Below are 20,229 nucleotides of genomic sequence, written 5' to 3' on the forward strand. Positions count from 1 at the left end.
TGTCCAAAGGCAATGCATTATGGATGAATTGGTCAGGGATATTTGCCTACGCTTTTCCGCCTCTCCCACTCATTCCATTAGTAGTTCGGAAGCTCAGACAGGCGTCCCTGACACTAATACTAGTTGCTCCCACATGCACCCGGCAACCCTGGTTCACAACCCTGTTGAAGCTCTCTGTAGTTCCTCACCAAAAACTACATCTCACTCCCAATCTTCTCACTCAGAGCTGTGGAGAGAAAAGACATCCAAATCCCAGTCATCTCAATCTTTTAATCTGGCACCTGAAATCTTAGCGTTTGGCTACATTAATCTCCCGCCAGACTGCATGAACATCATCAAAGAGGCTAGACATCCTACCACAACAGCATGCTATGCAGCAACATGGAAGCGATTCGTAACGTACTGCAATCCCAGTCAAATCGGTCCACTGGAAGTTCAGTTCAAAACATCATTTGCTATTTATTACATCTGCAGCGTTCCAATTTAGCGTACTCTTCCGTACGCTTACATCTTGCTGCAATAGCTGCATACCTACAGAACAGACAGCATCTGTCTCTCTTTAGAGTGCCTGTCATTAAAGCATTTATGGAGGGACTTAAAAGAAGCATTCCTCCAAGACTTCCACCTGCTCCAGTGTGGAATCTTACCATTATCCTTACAAGACTGATGGGTCCACCCTTTCAGCCATTGCACTTTCTCACTTGGAAGGTAGCTTTCCTCATAGCTATCTCCTCACTGAGGAGAGTAGGTGAGCTTCAAGCACTAACCATAAAAGAACCATTTTTACAAGTACACCAAAACAAAGTGGTTCTTCAGACCAACCCTAAATTCCTACCAAAGGTTATTTCTGCCTTTCATATCAACCAATCTGTTGAGTTGCCTGTGTTCTTTCCTCAACCGGATTCTGTGGCACAACGCGCTTTGCGCTCTTTAGATGTGAAAAGAGCACTACTTTACTATGTAGAAAGGACTAAACCTTTCCGCAAGACAAAACAACTGTTTGTCGCTTTTGCACCACCACATAAAGGCAAACCTATATCAAAATCAGGTATTGCACAGTGGATAGTCAAGTGCATTCATACCTGCTATGCAAAAGCAAAACTAACATTAACAATTCCCCTAAAGCTCACTCCACACACAAACTAGCGACTTCTATGGCATTCTTAGACTATATACCCATAGGTCACATCTGCAAAGCTGCAACATGGTCTACACTTAACACATTCACAAAACACAATTGTGTAGATGTGTTAGGAAGAAATTAATCTAGTGTGGGCCAAGCAGTTTTATGTACACTATTTCATACGACTGCAACAGCTACAGGTAAGCCACCGCTTTAGGAGATAACTGCTGTATAGTCTATGCAAAGCATCTGATCTACAGCTCACATGCCTCGAACGGAAAATGCTACTTACCCAGTATGCATCTCTTCTTGGCATGTAGAGCTGTAGAGTCACAGGCGCCGTCACGCTCCCTGGGTACCTATACCTGTTGCTGTAATATCTTACTTAGATACATACATACATCGACATCTCTTACAACTCATACTAACTCCATTATCACCCTTTGCGGCAAACAATCTAACAATGGAGCCGATGCCCATGTGCACTATCACCAAAAGCAGGAGTCACCTACCTCGTGACTGGAAAAGACTTCTTCAAACAAAAACAAAGTGCAAACACCCGGACCCAACACTAGATCGCGGCCATGCAAAGCATTTGACTCTACAGCTCTACATGCCAAGAACAGATGCATACTGGGTAAGTCGCATTTCCCTTATCAGAGCACTATCTTACTAACGAGGTCCGTTGTATAGTCCCCAGCATGTCCCCTGGAAAAGCAGCAACTCAAACAGACTGTTACTTTTCAGTGGGAAACTCTGCCTGTTCATTGATTGATTTTCAGTGGGAAACTCTGCCTGTTCATTGATTGATTTTCAGTGGGAAACTCTGCCTGTTCGTTGATTGATTGAGAATTGAGACCTTATAGTGGGCCCCTTTAAAGAGATTGTACTCTGCTAAAAGGTAAGAGTTAGATCTGTCACATTCACACTGTATTGCATTGATGCATTTGACTAGAATTTAGGTTAAAGCGGTATTTGGTGCAAATTTGCTCAGTGAATGCTTCTCAGTACCTGAAGTGAATGGATAGACAGTATTTTGATGAAAGGAATTAACTCAAAATGCACTGTCATGCATTTTTGGTGGCGCGTGGAAGATTTCTGGTGAATTTGTGCTCTTCAAAAGAAATTTGCCTACATTACAAATCCATAATTAGCCTATAAGCACTTTTAATGACAGCGACCTTCTTCTTTCACAGCAAACTGTATGTGGTTTTGATCTGCTACGAGCAAATGGGCATTCCTTTGTGTGCGATGTGAACGGTTTCAGCTTTGTTAAGAACTCCATGAAGTACTATGATGACTGTGCTAAAATCTTGGGGTAAGTCTGGATCCTGCATTACTTAAAAATATCTGTTTTCTACGAGTATTAATGTCTAAGCCTGCTTTCTAGGAGCTTATAGGGACATACAGAATGGAACATTTAACTTTCAGATTCTTCATAAGAGAAGTACAAATATTCACTGTCTCCCAAAAACCTTCCTTAATTCCCTTCCGTAAACACTTTGCCATCCCTCTGTTTCTCTCTCTCTGCCCCTTTTGTGTATAGATTACTATGAATAGTTTACTTGTGTTGCTGTCGTACTGGAGTAACATTTGTAAATTGTTACCTGTGCCGTTGTAACCTCTACATACCATCTTGTAGCTCTTATGCTGTGTAATTTGCTCAGATGCCCTTAAGACTTGATTTCCACTATATATATATATTCCAGATGAAATCAGGGCTGCCAAATTTTACTTTAATGTGTGATCTTGCCATGTTACCAATGCGCTTACAGCAACATTTGTCTTCCTTCTCTCTACTTTTGGGTTGGTCCTGCCTTTATCGGTGTTGTGAGCACTGCTATAATCAAAATGTCACTGCTATGCTTTGTGGCTTGTCTCCTGTGTCTGCTGAACCAGCCCCTGCATTCACCATGGCGATCAACATTCCTCTTCAAGTGTTGACTCAGCTGTTAAAGGCCCCTTTTCAGAGGAGACAGCCAGCAGAGAACACCAGTATTGTGGAGTGACGGTGATGTATGGGGCCCTCTCCTCTGAGCTTACAGCAGCAGTGTTTTATGTGCTTGTCTGGATAGCTATATGCTGGATAACTGAAATTTCTACAGTTGAATGGACACATGTGCTGCATGTAGACAAGGGACAACTGGTGCACAGCCTGCGTTTACTGGAGTCTGTCACTTAATGTCAGGGTGAGGCATGTAACATAAGTGTCATACTGCTAGGGATAGGCAGTTACCTAAAAGGGAGATGGAGACATAAAGGCACACAGTTAACTGTTGGTATGAACTCTTCAAGAGCTGTTAGTTCAGTTGTTTCCCCATAAGGCTCATGACAAGAACTCCAGTGTCATAACACACCACAAGAAAAGATATGAGCTGGTAGAAAGTTGTATGTGTGCAGCACACAAGTTTGTAAAATTATCTGGGAGGAGGAGCTGTACCTGTGTTATCAGTCAAGATGAGAGACAACGTCTGAAGGCTCGGACCAGTACTTGGTCATCATAGAAATTGGTGTTTTGGAGCATGAATCTTTTTTGGATTCACATTCTGCACATTACTCTGCTGTCTATTGATTGAATCCAGCATGGTCCTCCCCTTCTTATTGTCAGGCCTTGTCCACCATTAGGTACCTAGTCTTTTCCCAGTGGTGTCATACGTAAGCCTGTGAAGTTTGTTTGAATGCTCACCATCTTCAGATGTTTTTCCCCGCTATTGAGTCTGGAATAAAAGGACATGGCATCTCCTCAATGAGCATTGAAATCTGAAGACAATACAAAAAAGAAGCAGCAGGAGAGAAGGAGCATTGATGGCTATGACAGAGGATGTCAAGACAGAGCAGAAGACTCCAAAACCAACTGAAAATCATGTTGTTTTTTCATGGAAATGTCTACCCCGTGGCCGGAGAATGCCTAGTCAGGGTGGTGATTTACCCCGAACCTCAGAACAAACCAGCAAGAGATAGAAAACATACTATTCAGGTTCTGCTGGAAGTGAAGCTCCCACAGAAGGACCAGTATGCAAACTGTACCTGCCTAATGACCACAAGCCGAAAGTTTACAAGGCTTTTCCCTGTAGGACATTCACGGTACAGGAAAAGAAGAAGTGGATGCCCTACGGGGTGATTTAGTCAAAGCAGGGTTACTGAAGTACCTGAAGATATCAAGCAACTAAGAGGTCAAGGAAGGAAAGAAGTCGAAATCAAACTAAGAATTCACCGTCGTAGAATCTGCATACAACTAACCACGGAAAGACAAATCGGGATGGTGGAGGAAGGACAAGTCAGATGTCTAAAGACTCAGTGAAGTTCTTCTCGATCTCCAGTAGATCAGCTCGGAGAATGCAGGCAAATACAGGGTGATGGAATGAACACCCTTCCATTTAGGGGAACAGTTCAGTGCCAAGTACCCTTGCTCTAATAACCACAGTGTCTGCAATCTCTGCCTGCTCCTGTAATGTCTTTCTGTGCAAGAACACTCTATGGTGCAGAAGAGAAAGACATTGGGTGCACCTAAAGATGCCTCAACAGCCATCCACTGAGATGCTGAATATCTTTGGCGAGCAAGGCCTCTCTGTGATGAGACAAAGAATGAGGCACAAAAGGGGGTGGTGACGGACGGAGCATCTGAATCAATCAAACACTCACACCCAGTCAAAAGATCTGGGTTTAATCCATCACCGTTCTTTAGCCCACTCTGCCACCCCAGTTCAGACATGGCTATATGCAAATCAGTCTGACCCTGCCCCTCATAGGAACAGTCCAGCCCGAACTGCCAAGCCATGTCTTCCCTGGACCGGAAACAAGCTTCAGAGGACCGGTTTCTGGCATTCCAGCCGTCTTCATCCCGGCTTGCTTGAAGCATCAATTTGAGGCCTCATGGACAGATCACTGCGTATAATTACGCCTAGGCTCTTCACCGAATTGACAGGACAAGGCTTCTGGCCCCCGAGAGAGGGAAGCCAGAAGCTAGAGTTCCAAGGGTTAGCTAACCCTCCTATCAATACTAACTCCGTCTTGTTGGGATTGAGCTTCAGCTGACTAAAATGCATCCACTCAGAGATGGCAAGCATGGTGGATTGGAAATTGGCACAGGAGGAGGGAGAGGGATCAACAGGGAAAGTCAGCTGTAGATCGTCCGCGTAATTAAAGATAGTAACCGGGGTGTGACGGAGAGAAACTATAAGAGGTTGCATGTAAAGATTAAATAAAAGAGGCGACAGAGCAGAGCCTTGAGGAACACCACAAGAAAGAGGATTAAGGGGCAGAGAAAGTGGACAGATGAACTGACTGTGCAGAAAAGACCTGATCCAAGTTAGAGCCATGCCCTGAATACCCGCATTGTTGACACGGTCGATCAAGATAGCATGATCGACCGTGTCAAAGGCGGCTGACAGATCTAGTAGAACAAATGCCTGGGCAATATTCTTATCAGCGCCTTGCCTCAGAACATCCATTACGGCCACGATAACAGCTTCGGTAGAGTGAGCCGGTCTGAAGCCGGCTTGCTGGTTATCCAAGAAGGAAGACCCCTCAATGAATGCGCTGAGGCAGCGAGTGACATAGGTCTCCAAAATTTTCCCCAAATAGGGGAGAAGGGAGATCGGCCGATAGTTACTCAGGACAGAACGATCAGCACCAGGCTTTTTTAGTATAGGAACTACAACTGCCTGTTTAAAAGAGTCAGAGACTATGCCTGTGGCGAGCGACTTGTTAAGAAGTTCCAGCGGGGGATCGGGGCAGGCCAGGAAGGCTGCTTTAAGGATTTGAGGGGGACAGCAGTCATTAGGGGAACCCGAGCTCACCATGTGTAGCAGGGAAATAAACTCTGACGAGGGAATGGGAGGGAAAACATCAAAACGACAGGGGTTCATAGGGGGTAAAGAAGGAGTGGGAGAAGGAGGAGGAATGTTGTTTTTAATGGTGATGATTTCTGTTGATGAAAAATGAGTTGAGGGAATCACAGAGGGCTTGTGTAGGTTGGGGTTGGACAGTAACACGGTCTGGCAAGGTGAGTTCCTCCACAATTGAGAAAATGTCCTTAGTCTTCGAGGCGGAGTCCAGGAATTTCTGAGACAAGTAAGAGGTTTTGGCCAGTAGGATAGATTTTTTGTATTGTTTTAATAGATCAACATATACAATTTTTAATGGAGGGTCGTAGTTGCGCCTCCAACGGCGCTCAACTTGGCGGAGGGCAAGTTTGTCCAATTTCAGTTGATCAGTGAAACACCGCTGAGCGTCGTGGGGACGTTTAGTTTTAATGGTTCTTAGTGGGGCCACTATATCGCTAGCATGTACCAGCCACTGCTCAAGGACATCAGCCTGGGCAGATGTCGAGGCCAGGTCACTGGGGGCTGTAGTAGCTAGAACGGAGTGGAATTCTGCGAGGTTAGCTCGCTTCCAGTTATGCGCAATAAAGTTGGTAGTTAGAGGAGGGTGGAAAGACGGGATGAAATTAAGGGAGAAAGAAATAAAGAGGTGATCGGACCAAGGGCAGGAATACACTGAAGGAGGGGAAATGTCAAGATTGGCCGTCCAAACTTGGTCAAGGGTATGGCCCTTGATATGAGTGGCCACTGTAATGTGCTGATTACAGTTCAGACTGAGTAAGAGGTCAGTGAATTCTTCAGAAAGACTGCTTTCACGAGGATCTGACGGCCAATAATTAAAATCGCCAATGATGAGAATTTTGGCGGAATTAATAGTTAGCCGAGAAACAAAATCGCCAAACTACTGGGAAAAAAGGGGCATATAGTCAGGAGGTCTATAAACAAGGACACAAATAAAAGAAGACCTAGGGGAAGTAAATTTCAAAGTGAGAATGTCAGTTTTAGGGAGAGTAGAAGTCTCAAGGATAGTAAACTTATACTGAGAACGAATAATAGCTGCAACCTCCCCTCCTGCTCTCCCGACCGCCCTGTTAGATTGTAAGATATAGTAGCCTGTGGGAACAGCAGCGAGGATATCAGGGGTAGAGTCATCAGTTAGCCAAGTCTCCGAAAGGAGAAGGATATCTACTTTATTATCGTCCAACAGCTGGAATATCTCAAGCTGATGCTTCACCAGCGAGCTGGTATTGAGGTAGACTATTGCCACAGAGTGTGGTACAGAGGGCCTAGCGACTGGTGAAGTAATAGAAGAATCACTGCAATTTGTAGGAGTACTCAGGGCGTGTGTACCCAAAAAGGGGCCCAGAGAGGTCAGAATACCGCAGTCCCGGGTGGCACCAGTAGCACGGGAATGGAGTGAGCCAGAGTGTTAAAGGGCAAGGAGATCCGCGGACGCTGGACGCGGCCGGCCGCGGACGGGTGCAGACGGGCTTAACTTTGGCGCAACTTCGAAGTCGGCGCGCCCGCTGCGCTTACGCCAGGTCTCACTCTTAAATAGCCCAAGGGGAGGGAACAACTAGCGCGCTGACCTGCGTGGAGAGCGTGGCAGGCAGGAAGTGGTGTAGGGCGTGTTGCTCGCAAGGAGACCCTCCGCTCGATCGGCAAACAGCCGCGGCGGAACGGGGTCAGGAGCAAGAAGAGCAGCAAGTAAGTAGCGTTAAACAAGTTTAAAATTCGCAACAAGTGTCTAAAATCACACCCTAGCAATATACAAAGTAAAACATGAACACGGAGGAGGCTAGCGCTAAGTGACCTTCAAGCAGCCTGACTCGCCGCTATTGTCACATAGAGCTCAGAGCCCACCCCTAGAAGTAGCCTAGAGCTTTGCAGCAACTAGCGAGCTGACCTGCGTGGAGAGCGTGGAAGGCAGGAAGTGGTGTAGGGCGTGTTGCTCTCAAGGAGACCCTCCGCTCGATCGGCACACATATTGTCACTGGGTGTGAGTGTTTGATTGATTCAGATGCTCCGTCCATCACCACCCCCTTTTGTACCGCTTTTGGCCGCCATAAGTGTGGCAGGGTATGCTCAGACGTGAGTCCCTTGCTCACTTTGCCACTGGATTCAACCAAGCCTGGCTGAAGACGGCTGGAATGCCAGAAACTGGTCCTCGGAAGCTTGTTTCCGGTCCAGGGAAGACATGGCTTGGCAGTTCGGGCTGGACTGTTCCCATGAGGGACAGGGTCAGACTGATTTGCATATAGCCATGTCTGAACTGGGGTGGCAGAGTGGGCTAAAGAATGGTGATGGATTAAACCCAGATCTTTTGACTGGGTGTGAGTGTTTGATTGATTCAGATGCTCCGTCCATCACCACCCCCCGTTTGTACCGCTTTTGGCCGCCATAAGTGTGGCAGGGTATGCTCAGACGTGAGTCCCTTGCTCTTTTTGCCACTGGATTCAAGCAAGCCGGGCTGAAGACGGCTGGAATGCCAGAAACCGCTCCTCGGAAGCTTGTTTCCGTTCCAGGGAAGACATGGCTTGGCAGTTCGGGCTGGACTGTTCCCATGAGGGACAGGGTCAGACTGATTTGCATATAGCCATGTCTGAACTGGGGTGGCAGAGTGGGCTAAAGAACAGTGATGGATTAAACCCAGATCTTTTGACTGGGTGTGAATGTTTGATTGATTCAGATGCTCCGTCCATCACCACCCCCTTTTGTACCGAGACAAAGAATGAGTCACTCTCTGTAGTACTGGCACATTAGCTGATGCCTGTACCTCAGACCATGTCTTCAAAGTGCCACAGCGGGGATGGAACTCGAATGAACACCTTGGACTTTGATGCCTGTGGGACAGAAAACACACACAACACTGAGCATCGCCATGAGTACTACCCCTGATACTGAGCGCTACTCCAAAGCTCTACCTATATAAACACCTTAGTACAGAGGCAGAGCCCTTCTCAAGAGGGAATTTGGCACCCAGCCCGAACACTCAAAGAAAAATACTATGGTGTCTGGTGTGCCTTCGCAGACAAGGCTTGAATGTTGAATGGGCTTCCAAGGAGAGATCCAAGCAACCCAAATTGAAAGACTAGCACAAAAAAACTGGATGCTAGGAAATACATACTTTTTATCCATCCTTACACTGGAACGATTTCCTCGAAGCTACCTTAGGGGAAAGTTTACAGTAATGTGCCTTTGTGGATACTAGACACCCAGTGCTTAAAGGCCACAAGACCTCCTCCATTGCTTTTTACTCATGGGGCACTCACCTTCACTTCCACTGCCCCAGAACCTCCACTGCCTCCTGCACATGCAGTCTCCACCCCCTCCAGCTACACTGGCATCTCCAGAGGAATCAGTCCACTCTTTCTCTGACACTGAGTGCCATTATGTGGAGGAAGACCCCTATGATCAACCTGCAGAGGTAGGAGCTTGGGACGATTCTTTGGATAATTATAATGTTGACTCACCAGACAAACCAGACTTTGAGCCTTATCCCACCAAGCCATCTCCCTCGGATGAACATGCAGTTATTTAGAGGGAGGCTCGTCATCATCATCATAAGGTTGAGAGGCACACTATTTAAGATGTTGATGACTTCTTAGTGGAGACCGGCTCAAACATTTAACGTGCCGTTCATGTTCTACCAATGCTCAAGGAGATTCTCAGTACTGCTCTGGAGTTCTTAGGGAAACTGTAGGTTCGAGGCATATGGGCTGCAGACCACACACTAGTGCATAGATCGCCAGCTGGTGGTGGGCCCGGATGAATACACTTTGTGGTTGTCTTAGAAGAGTCTTTGTTTGGTAGATGACTTCTCCTGTAGAGCGTAGTAGTGCGCATGGGCATCGACTCCATCTTCAGATTGTTTTTTTACTGCCTTCGGGCTCGGATGTGTTTATCGTTCAGTCCTGTTACCGTTCTCCTTTCGACTTCCAGTCCTACATCATACCATCGGTATCGTCTTCGTTCGTGGTTCCAGTTACCCGCATCGAAGAAAGGCTTGCGCTTCTCCATTCCAGCGTTTGTCGGGGCCGTCGGGCCCAACTGCGCCATTGGGCCTTTGGCTCATGGAACGAACACCCTTCAAGAAGTGCCCTCGGTGTGGGCACAAATTCCCCCACACTGACCTACATGAGGTTTGCAATCTGTGCTTTTCCCCAGAGCACAGAGTCGAGATTGCCAGGCCTGCGCTTCGTTGCGGTCCAAGAAAACCATCAGAGACTGTCGAGCTTGAAGAGTCATGGTGCAGTCCTCTTCATCGACACCAGACCTCATCATAGACGAGGCCCCAATTGATCTAGAGTCCGAAGAACAACAGCAAGACAACATCGTTTCCGAAGCCGAGGATTCATCTTCTGGAGCCGAAGGACAATCAGAAGACAGCGATCTTCTTCCAGCTGGTCAACAGGTCGTGAGTACAAGCGTCGACCCTGTTCACACCCTCATACCGGTACATGCTTCGGTTCCAACTCCACCTCTGGGTCCAGGTGCACACCGATCAAAAAGTTCAGACGCCACGCCTTCTGGCTCGGCAACGAAGAATCCAAAAAAGCCTCCAGTCGACTTGGGCTCCAGTCGGTCCCGACAATCAAAAGGTCCTAAAACCAAAACGAACTCGGTACCGAAACCGGTCGAGCCGAAACCGAGCTCAGCACCGAAGGTAGTTCCCAAGGCTATTGTACCAAAGCCAACTCCGGTTCCGAAAAAAGTCAACCCGAAGCCCATCTCGGCACCGAAACACACTTCGGCTCCAAAGGTCGACGATCCCAAATGGGCTTTGGGACCAATAATTCCGGATCTGAAAAGCTCGGATCCGAAAAAGAGACACAAGACCAAGTCTTCGGATCCGAAACCAAGATCTGCTCCAAAGACTGAAATAGACACTGTGAAACCTTATAAACAATACAGTCCCAAGCAAGACAATGTTTTCCCGTTTGTTGTGGAGGGCGCCTGCAGACATTTGGAGTCCTTTCCCTCTTTGGCTTACGGAGGGTCACACACTGCTTGCCATTGAGGCCCAACCTTATTTAGGCGCAACGGCTGTAATAGTGCCTGTTTAGTCTTGATTTCGCCGAGTGCATGACTGCGATGCCTCAGCCCAGAACACTGCTGCTATTTTTAAACTGCTGCTAGCTTTAAAACTGACTTTTACTTGCCACATGATTACGATGTTGGATGCTGGATTTTAAAACTGTTGTGTTTATTTTAAAATTTTAACGCTGCGTCTTTGCACGCTTCTTTATTGACTTCTACCTGTCAGAGGTTCTCCGCCCTCGCCTCCCGTTATTCTTGCCAGTGTCCCGGTCCACCACGGGTTTTCCCTTTTGTTGTGGAGGGCGCCGGCAGACATTTGGAGTCCTTGCCCTCATTGGCTTACAGAAGGTCACGCGCTGCTCGCCATTGAGGCCCAACCTTATTTAGGTGCTATGGCTTCCTCCGCGCCTAGCGGACACGCGCCGAAGTCGCGCCTAAGTCAAGCCTGTCTGCGCCCGTCCATGCTGAGTTAGCGCCAGAGGCCAGGTGGGCTGGTCCCCGCTTTACTCCCTCCCAAGTAAGCTTTTATTATACCACCCATTCTCTATTAAAGCTTAAGCCTCCTTTGAAATCTTGCCATCACACTCTCTCCCCCGATGCCATTCTTCATGCACACTGCTGTAGACGTAACTCCTCTCTCCCCAGAAAATGTAATAACAGGTAGGTGCCTTTGGACTCTGGGGTGTCTAAGTCTACCTCTCTGACGAATGAAGCAGGTTTCCTTATAAATGCGAGATCCCTGATTAAAAATAACATCGCTTTTAAGGATTTCGTCTCTTTGAGGAAACCATCCTGGGTATTTATCACTGAGACCTGGGCCTCGGAATCCTCTGGCCCTGACCTTACAGACGCAATTCCCGCGGGTTACACCCTGACCAGGAAGGATAGAACTGGGCGCAGAGGAGGTGGGTTGGGAATACTTCATAAAAGCTCCTCCATTTGCCGAACTGAGCATCTCTCCATCGCTTCTGATTCCTTCGAGGCCATGTATTTTTCCATCAACTCCACTCGTACAGTCTCATTTTCGGGTATACTATTCTACAGGCCCCCTGGACCTAGATCCGCTTTTAGTCAAGACCTGTTGCAGCTAGTAGAACCTTTCATTGACAGACCTAACCGTACTCGTCTAGGGGATTTTAACTTCCACTTAGAGAATTTCTGTTCCAGAGACACTCTGTCCCTGGTAGAAACCCTGGGCGCATGTGGTTTGACCCAACTCGTGGACAGCCCCACTCATCTAGCGGGCCATACGCTCGATGGCGTTTTCTCTAATGACCTTAGATTGAAGACGGGCATCCCTATTCCTTTGGCTTGGTCAGACCATTTGGCTGTGCCCCTTGAGCTTAAAATTCATCACACTGCCCAATCTGACCCCAAGAAATGGGAGCTCAGCAGAAACTTTAGGGAGATCAATAATGAAGCTCTGGCCCCTTTCATGTCCAGACTAAGTTCCCCATTAAATAAGGACACTAACTCTGCGGCAGTGGATTTCTTTAATACCATCAGGGAGGCTGTAGATATCTTAGCCCCGTCAAACAACACTACTCCGCTAGAAATTGCCCTTCCGCACCCTGGTTCTCGAACAGCCTTAGACTGCTGAGACAGGGATGCAGAAAACAAGAGAGGCTCTGGCGTGCTCATATTGATCCCACCAAAAAGATAACACATAAATATCTTTTAAAAGAATATAAACTAGCAGTTATTGAGAGAAAAAAGGCCTACTATGTCAACTTGACCACCTCTCTGAAATCTTCCAGAGATCTATTTAAGATCATTGACTCCCTCTCAGCCCCCCAGACTGCGGATCCCATAGTAGAAACGCAGGAGCTCTGTGACAAAATCTCAACCTTTTTCCATTCTAAAATTGCCGATATCCATAATGCTCTAGAATGCCTCAACAGGCAGTTGGACCCCCCTTTCTCCTCTCCACCCTTCCGCAGCAGGGCCTTTGGCTCCTGAACCTGAGCCTAGTCTGCTGGTCTTCCCGTCTCTCACCCTTGATGAGATCATCCGCCTTCTTGATAACACCAGGTCGGGCTCCCCTCTGGACCCCTGTCTGCTCAAAATCTTGAAGGCCTGTAGGGACGTGGTTATCCCCCCCCTTCCGGACGTGACAAACCGTGCAATTACTGAGGGAACTTTTCCCCTCTCTTGGAAATTGGCTGTTGTCAAACCTCTCTTGAAGAAGCCTTCTCTTGATCCAGGGGTCCTGAAAAATTTTAGACCGATTTCTTTGTTACCGGCCCCTGCCAAAATACTTTAGGCTCATCTCAACCGCCACCTTTCTACCTTTTTGGATGATTCGAGCCTGCTGGACCTCTCGCAACACGGCTATCGAAGAGCCCACAGTACTGAATCTGCCCTTACGGTGGTTATCAATAACATCCGTTCGAGGGTCGACAGGGGCCAGATCACCCTTCTGGTCCTACTCGACCTTACGGCAGCCTTCAATACCCTGTCTCCCTCGGTCCTTGTTGCCAGGCTCAGGGAGATATGAGTTGAAGGCCCAGCCCTTAGTCTTCTCACCTCCTTTTTACATCAAAGGGAACAAAGAGTGAAGCTGGATAACTTTCTGTCCCCCCTCTAAACCTGTGCAACGTGGAGTACCCCAGGGATCCTCTCTAAGCCCTACCCTTTTTAACATTTACGTGGCCCCACTTGCCAGGGTGGTGAGATCCTATGGGTTTGAGGTGCTGTCGTATGCCGACGACACTCAAATCATGGTCTCCCTGACTCAGTCTGTGAGCGACTCTGCCCAGAATTTTAGAACGTGCATGGAGGCAGTCTCCCATTGGATGATCCGGAAATTCCTAAAGCTTAACGGAGAGAAGACTGAGGTCTTGATCTTCGGTGGTAGTCAAGACATTTGGTCTAAAGACTGGTGGCAAGACTCCCTTGGGGACTGCCCCCTTCCCTCCCATCTCGCTAAGAACCTGTGGGTTCTGATTGATACTGCTCTTTCCTTTGACCGTCAGGTCAGTAGGACCGTGTTCACCTGTTGTGGCATTATCAGGATCCTCAAAAAGATTGCATGCTATCTCTCCCCAGAGGCTCGGAAGCAGGCCACATTGGTCTCGTCTGCTTGAGATTGGACTATTGCAATGCTCTGTATGTGGGCTTGAACAAGAGCCTGGTCCATCGCTTACAGATGGTGCAAAACACTGCGGCCAGGATGGTCCTTAATCTCCCCAGGCTCTCTTCTGCAACCCGGGCCAGGAAAACCCTTCATTGGCATCCGGTCCAGTCTAGGATTTCTTTCAAGCTTCTTTGCTTCGCTCACAGGGCTATTTATGGCTCTGGATCAGGGGGCATCAGGTCCCTTCTTCATCCTTACTCCCCCAGTAGAGCCCTCCGCTCATCTTCCAAAAATCTCTTATCAGTCCCGAGATTTGCCAAAGCAAGATGGGGAGGAAAAGCCTTTTCTACCGTGGTTCCTAAGCTTTGGAACTCCCGCCTAAATTGGTGGGACTACCCTCTCTAGCACGCTTTCTCAAAGAACGGAAAACCTGGTTCTTTCGTGAGGTCTATTCGTAGATGTGGTCTCGGTGATTTGAAGACATTTTGTTGTTGTTTGGCGCCTTGATGCCCTTGGGCTAAGTTGCTCGGTACAAGTTTTCTCTCACTCACTCACTGCGCCGAAAAAGGATAGTTACACAGAAGAGCTTTTCCGCCCAGATCCAAAACAAAATACTCTTCAAATTCATCCAAAGACTGGACATATAATTACAGTGCCTGAAAAGAGGAAAATGGACTCTCCCAAGCCACCTCCGGGTTCCTCTCAAAAAACATGCTAAAACTTCCCCCATAAGATTTCCTTCACCATTGCCAGAGATACCACTTGACATTTCTCCTGTGCACTCATCATCCACCACGCCTAGCCCTATACCATAGGATGATAATGAGGATGAAGAGAATTATTCACAGGGGGTAGAAAGTGAGCAACACATAGATGTCGCAGATGACCCAGACAATATTCCTGGGCCATCAGATGATCCCTGGGAAGATTATTAGGCGACAGATGCACCAGATCTGCAACAAAATGATGCATACCCTTCTAGACCATCTCCTCCAGATGACACTATTGGGTTTACTCAGCTTATTCATAGAGCAGCCACTTTTCATGGGGTGGATTTACATACAGATCCAGTGGAAGAAGACTTCCTTATGGATACATTACTGTCATCACACAAAACCACAGCCACATTACCAATACTTAATGGAGTGGTGAAACATGCACCAGAGGTATTCAAAGACCCCGTCAAAGCCAGGGTAATCAACCCAAGACTAGAAAAAAAGTACAAAGCGGCTCCAACTGACCCAGCATACATCAAGGGTCAGCTGCCATTAGACTCATTAGTAGTCTAAAAAGCGAGGAAAAGAGCTAACTCGCAGACGACAGGGGATGCTCCAACCCCTGATAAGGAGTCCAAGCTTTTAGATGCCTCAGGGAAACGCACCATCACACAAGCAGCCAATGTCTGGAGAATTGCTAACACTCAAGCTTTTTTAGCAAGATATGATCGAGCTCATTATGATGAGCTAGAGACACTTATGCAACATTTGCCAGAACAATATAAAGCCAGGGCTTCTGACTTATACATGAAGGCAAGGTCATTACCAATACCTCAATCCGCTGTGCGTTAGATGCTGCCGACACAGCCTCTAGTCCAATAAATACAGGAGTACTGTTACGTAGACATGCCTGGTTAAGCATCTCTGGATTCAAGCCAAGAGTACAGGCCAGTATCCTAAATCAACCTTTTGACCAGCAACATCTTTTGGGTCCTACAGTTGATAATGCACTAGAGAAAATGAAAAAAGATACTGACACAGCAAAATCCATGGGAGCCTTACAAACTCAGACCCACCGAGCGACCTTTCGTCACTCCTCTTAAAGGGGCACCTCTAAAGGTTTTCAAACAGACAACAGCTCCTCTTCTTATAATGCGCCCACCCAAACCTCGCCCAGTAGAGGTTATTACAGAGGAGGATATAGAGGTAACAACAATAAAGGTAGAGGCAGAGGCAACAACAACCTCAATGCCTCCACTCCCAAACAGTGACTTCCCTCCCATCCCCCCAGACCATTCAACTCCTGTTGGGGGGAGATTACAACAGTTCCTACCTGTCTGGAACTCCATCACCCCAGACAGGTGGGTAAGACAAATAGTTCAGTCAGGTTATTGCCTGGAACTCACTCCTCCAACAATACCACCCAGTCAGCGTCCCATGTCACAGGAGCATCTCACTTTCCTAAAACAAGAGGTTGCATCTCTACTGCAAAAGAATGCAATAAAATCAGTTCCAAAACACCATCAAAACACAGGAGTTTACTCCTTATACTTTCTCATCCCCAAAAAGGACAGTTCCCTCAGACCTATACTAGATCTGAGGCCCCCAAACCTTTATATACAGTCCGACCACTTCCATATGGTCACGTTACAGCAGGTTCTGCCCCTGTTAAAACAAGGCGACTCCTTGCCACATTAGCTCTCAAGGACACCTACTTTCACATTCCCATCCATCAAGCTCACAGAAAGTACCTTCGATTCGTACTAGACGGTCAACATTACCAGTTCAAAGTACTCCCTTTCGGAGTAACTACAGCACCTCGAGTTTTCACAAAGTGTCTAGCAGTAGTAGCAGCACACTTAAGAAGGGACAACATTCATGTCTTCCCATACCTAGACGACTGGCTAATGTGTAGCACACGCATCAGACCATTTGCCTGCTACACAAGCTAGGATTCCCAATAAATAAATAAAAAGTCGCATCTCCAACCATCCCTGTCTCAACAGTATCTGGGTGCCACAATAGATACCTCCAAAGCAATTGCATCTCCCAATCCAACAAGGATACAAAGTATGCAAGCTCTAATACAAAAATTCCAGCCACAACACTCAATACAAGTTCGAGTGTTCATGCAATTAATTGGAATGAGGGCATCTTGTATCTTCATAGTGCCACAAGCAAGACTCCAAAAGCACCGCCTTCAGGAGTGCTTAGCAAGTCAATGGAATCAGGTTCAACAACAATTAACAGATCTGGTGGTGGTGGACGACCGGACACATCGCTATCTGCAGTGGTGGAACACTAAAAACCTTTCCATGGGCCGGCCGTTCATAGAGCCTGTTCCATAAGTGGTACTAACCACAGCCGCATATCTTACAGGATGAGGAGCACATTTGGAAGAACACACAGTACAGAGCACATGGACACTGCAACAAAAGCTACTCCACATAAATCATCTAGTGTTGCTAGCAATTTTTTTACCTCTAAAATCGTTTCAGCATTACCTATCATGCAAGGCTGTATTAGTCCGTACAGACAATATGACAGCCATGTATTACATCCAAAAACAGGGGGAACACACTCCTTACAGCTCTACCGGCAGGCAGAGAGCATATGGAGGTGGGCCATTCCTTAAAAAATCTTCCTGTTATCAGAACATCTACCAGGAGTTCACAGTCAAGTTGCAGATCTGTTAAGTTGTCAAAGACAACAGATACAAGAGTGGGAACTTCATCCTCAAGTTCTTCAACCTTTCTTTCACGAGTGGGGCCAACCAGAGATAGATCTGTTTGCCACACACCGCAACTCCAAATGCCCAAGCTTCGCCGCCAGATACCACATCCATTGTCTAAAGGCAATGCGATATGGATTTGTTGGTCAAACAAATTTGCGTATGCTTTTCCACCTCTCCCACTATGGAACGCGAGCTACAGCAACATTCCCTCACATTGATTCTCATAGCACCAAAAGGGGAACACCCCACTACTAGAACTCTTGGTAGTACCACATCAAAAATGTAAACTCTCTTCACATCTACTAACAAAGAACCATTGAGAGATCATGCATCCAGACCCAATGCAGCTCAACATAACGATTTGGCTCCTGAGGTCTTAGAATTTGGATACCTTAATCTTCTGCCTGATTGCATGAATGTTCTAAAAGAAGCTAGACGCCCCACCACTAGAGCATGCTATGCAGCCAAGCGGAAAAGATTTGCTGTGTATTTCACAAACAACATTAACCCACTAAATGTTTCTATACAGAACATCATATGTTACCAACCTATTGTTGCCGTGTCTGCTTTCCAGGAGACAATCCTGGCTGCGCGCATCGCCTTGGAGGCGATTTCAAACTGTCACGCGCACAAGTACGAGCGCTCTGTGGGCCAGCTGCTGTCTACGCATTCACACAGACACACACACGAGCGCCCATGCACGCAGGCACATACATACAGACACACCCCCCGCACACATACACACACGTGCGCACACACACACACAAGTGCACCGAGCCCCCCCGCGCCGTCGCACACATACATACACACACGAGCACACACACAAGTGCACCGAGCCACCCCCCCCCCAGCCCTTTTCAACTTACCGGGCCAATCTCGGGGGACTCCGCTCTCAGCACGCCAGCTCCATTCCCGGGGCTCCCTCTTGGTCAAGGTAGCCCCGCAACACTTGCTTCTGCTGGCGGCCCGGGTGCTCTCCACCGCTCACAGGAGCCCCGGGCTGCGAGACGCTTTCACTCCGCCTGCCTCCTCTTCCGGTCCGGACGCGCCCCGCCCCCGTCACAGGCAACCTTGCCTGACTTCCGGTAAGGCTTTTTTTTGCTTCCGTGGACGTCAGTGAGTTCTTGTGCCTTTGGAAGTGACGTCCGTAAACAAGCTGTCTCCGTGGCAGCGGCCTGAGCCCTACCGAAGTGGGAGCCGAGGAGCCGGCTAGAGAACAGGTGAGATGAGATGAGGGGCAGGGGGAGCAGAGCTAGAGCTGCAGGGTGCAAGGGCACAGCCTTCTTATTAACGTGTACAAGCGGACCATGCAAATACCCCCACCCTAATGCTGCATTCGAAAGTCTACGTTGTCTCCACTAAACAGGCTCATCGCCCACATAATAGTTGTCATTCGGAGGGTTCCAGCATACCTGTCAGAATTGTAGCTCTGAGAAGTATAAGAGGACGAGTGGAGGAAGAATACTTCACTGGAGAGCAATATTGGTTTGAAGAAATAGTCATCTCATTCGAATTTATGGATGATGAATATAAATGAAAACATTTCGACAAGCCCCATATAGGAATGAGCTGGCAAGCATTCTGTACAATAGCAGGCAGTATGTTACGCTGGTCTCATTATACACACATTTTTATCAGCTCAAAAAAAGTGGATCTAATCAGAGGGATGTAGAGGCACTCGTTCAAAACGAGTAAAACATGGTAACATTTTATATTTTATGCCTCGGGTACCTTCGTGATAAACAAGGATGAAGGGATTAGGGAAAAGATAAGAGTGCAAACACTAACTCAGGCGCGGGTGCCACTAAGCAGGTTAGGATAACAGTTTGGGTGGCAAGAAGCAGGTAAGCGAAGCAAGTTAGGATGGCAACTAACTGAGCAGGGGAAGAGACCAGGCAACGTTACTATGACACAGAAGAAGAATTTGCAAGGACAAGGAACAGACGTGTGCAGCTAAAAGCAGGATTAGGGAAAGGGGTCAGGGAAGGCAGCAGTAAGGCAACAATCAGAGGTAAGTAAGGACATCAAGAAGCACACTAGAGTGGCGTGACCTCGGGTAGGGTGAAGACACTAGTGATCGCATCATTTCAGGGTCCTTAACAGTATGATTGTATGGGCAGGGAAGAGCAGATTGAAAAAAGGGACCGTAACAGCTAAATCAGACAATTAGTAGTTTGGGGGCATTGAGTGAACTAAGAGACATAAATCAGGTACAGGTTTGTGGAAAGAGGACAAAGAATGATTGTGCAGTGGTGGGGAGGACAAGATCTGGTAAATGAGGTGGCCATTAACTTAGCAAGACGGTTGGGACCAAATGAGTTACTGGAGGAAAAGTGCTTGTGAGGGGGCAATTGGGTTGAGCGAGTGCTCAGTTCTTACTGGCGATTACTTATTTCAGATGGCCTATAGCCTGCTAAGCGCATATCTATTGGACTGTGTGGTCACCAATTGTTGCTACTTTTGCGAGTGTGTACTGGAAAAGGGCTCTGATTTTGTGTGCTCCACAGCGGTAGAGAGAAAAATAAAATATTGATACTTTCGGTACCACATAATTTTAAACCGAAATATTGTTAGGAGAGTCCACTCACACTGTGAAATTGCATCCACCACAGATGGCACAACGTCCTCTGGACAAGCCACCAACAATTCATCACTGGTTCTTCTGGGCACCCCACAGTTCCATCTGAAGCCCCCAAGACTCTACACGTTACATCAGA

At 47.4% G+C, this 20,229-nt stretch overlaps 1 protein-coding gene across 9 annotated transcripts in view; it reads left to right on the forward strand.

The window, feature by feature from the left end:
• Window positions 1-20,229, forward strand: part of PPIP5K1 (diphosphoinositol pentakisphosphate kinase 1) — a 1,319,084-nt gene that overhangs the window by 458,977 nt on the left and 839,878 nt on the right. For all 9 annotated transcript variants that reach the window (XM_086958191.1, XM_086958195.1, XM_086958197.1 and 6 more), the window contains one exon: window positions 2,320-2,441. In XM_086958191.1, the coding sequence (XP_086814317.1) occupies window positions 2,320-2,441 (122 nt within the window). The remainder of the gene's footprint in view (window positions 1-2,319; window positions 2,442-20,229) is intronic.

Source organism: Lissotriton vulgaris, chromosome 2_1 (genome assembly GCF_964263255.1).
Source record: "Lissotriton vulgaris chromosome 2_1, aLisVul1.2, whole genome shotgun sequence".
In the NCBI taxonomy this organism is placed as follows: domain Eukaryota; kingdom Metazoa; phylum Chordata; class Amphibia; order Caudata; family Salamandridae; genus Lissotriton; species Lissotriton vulgaris.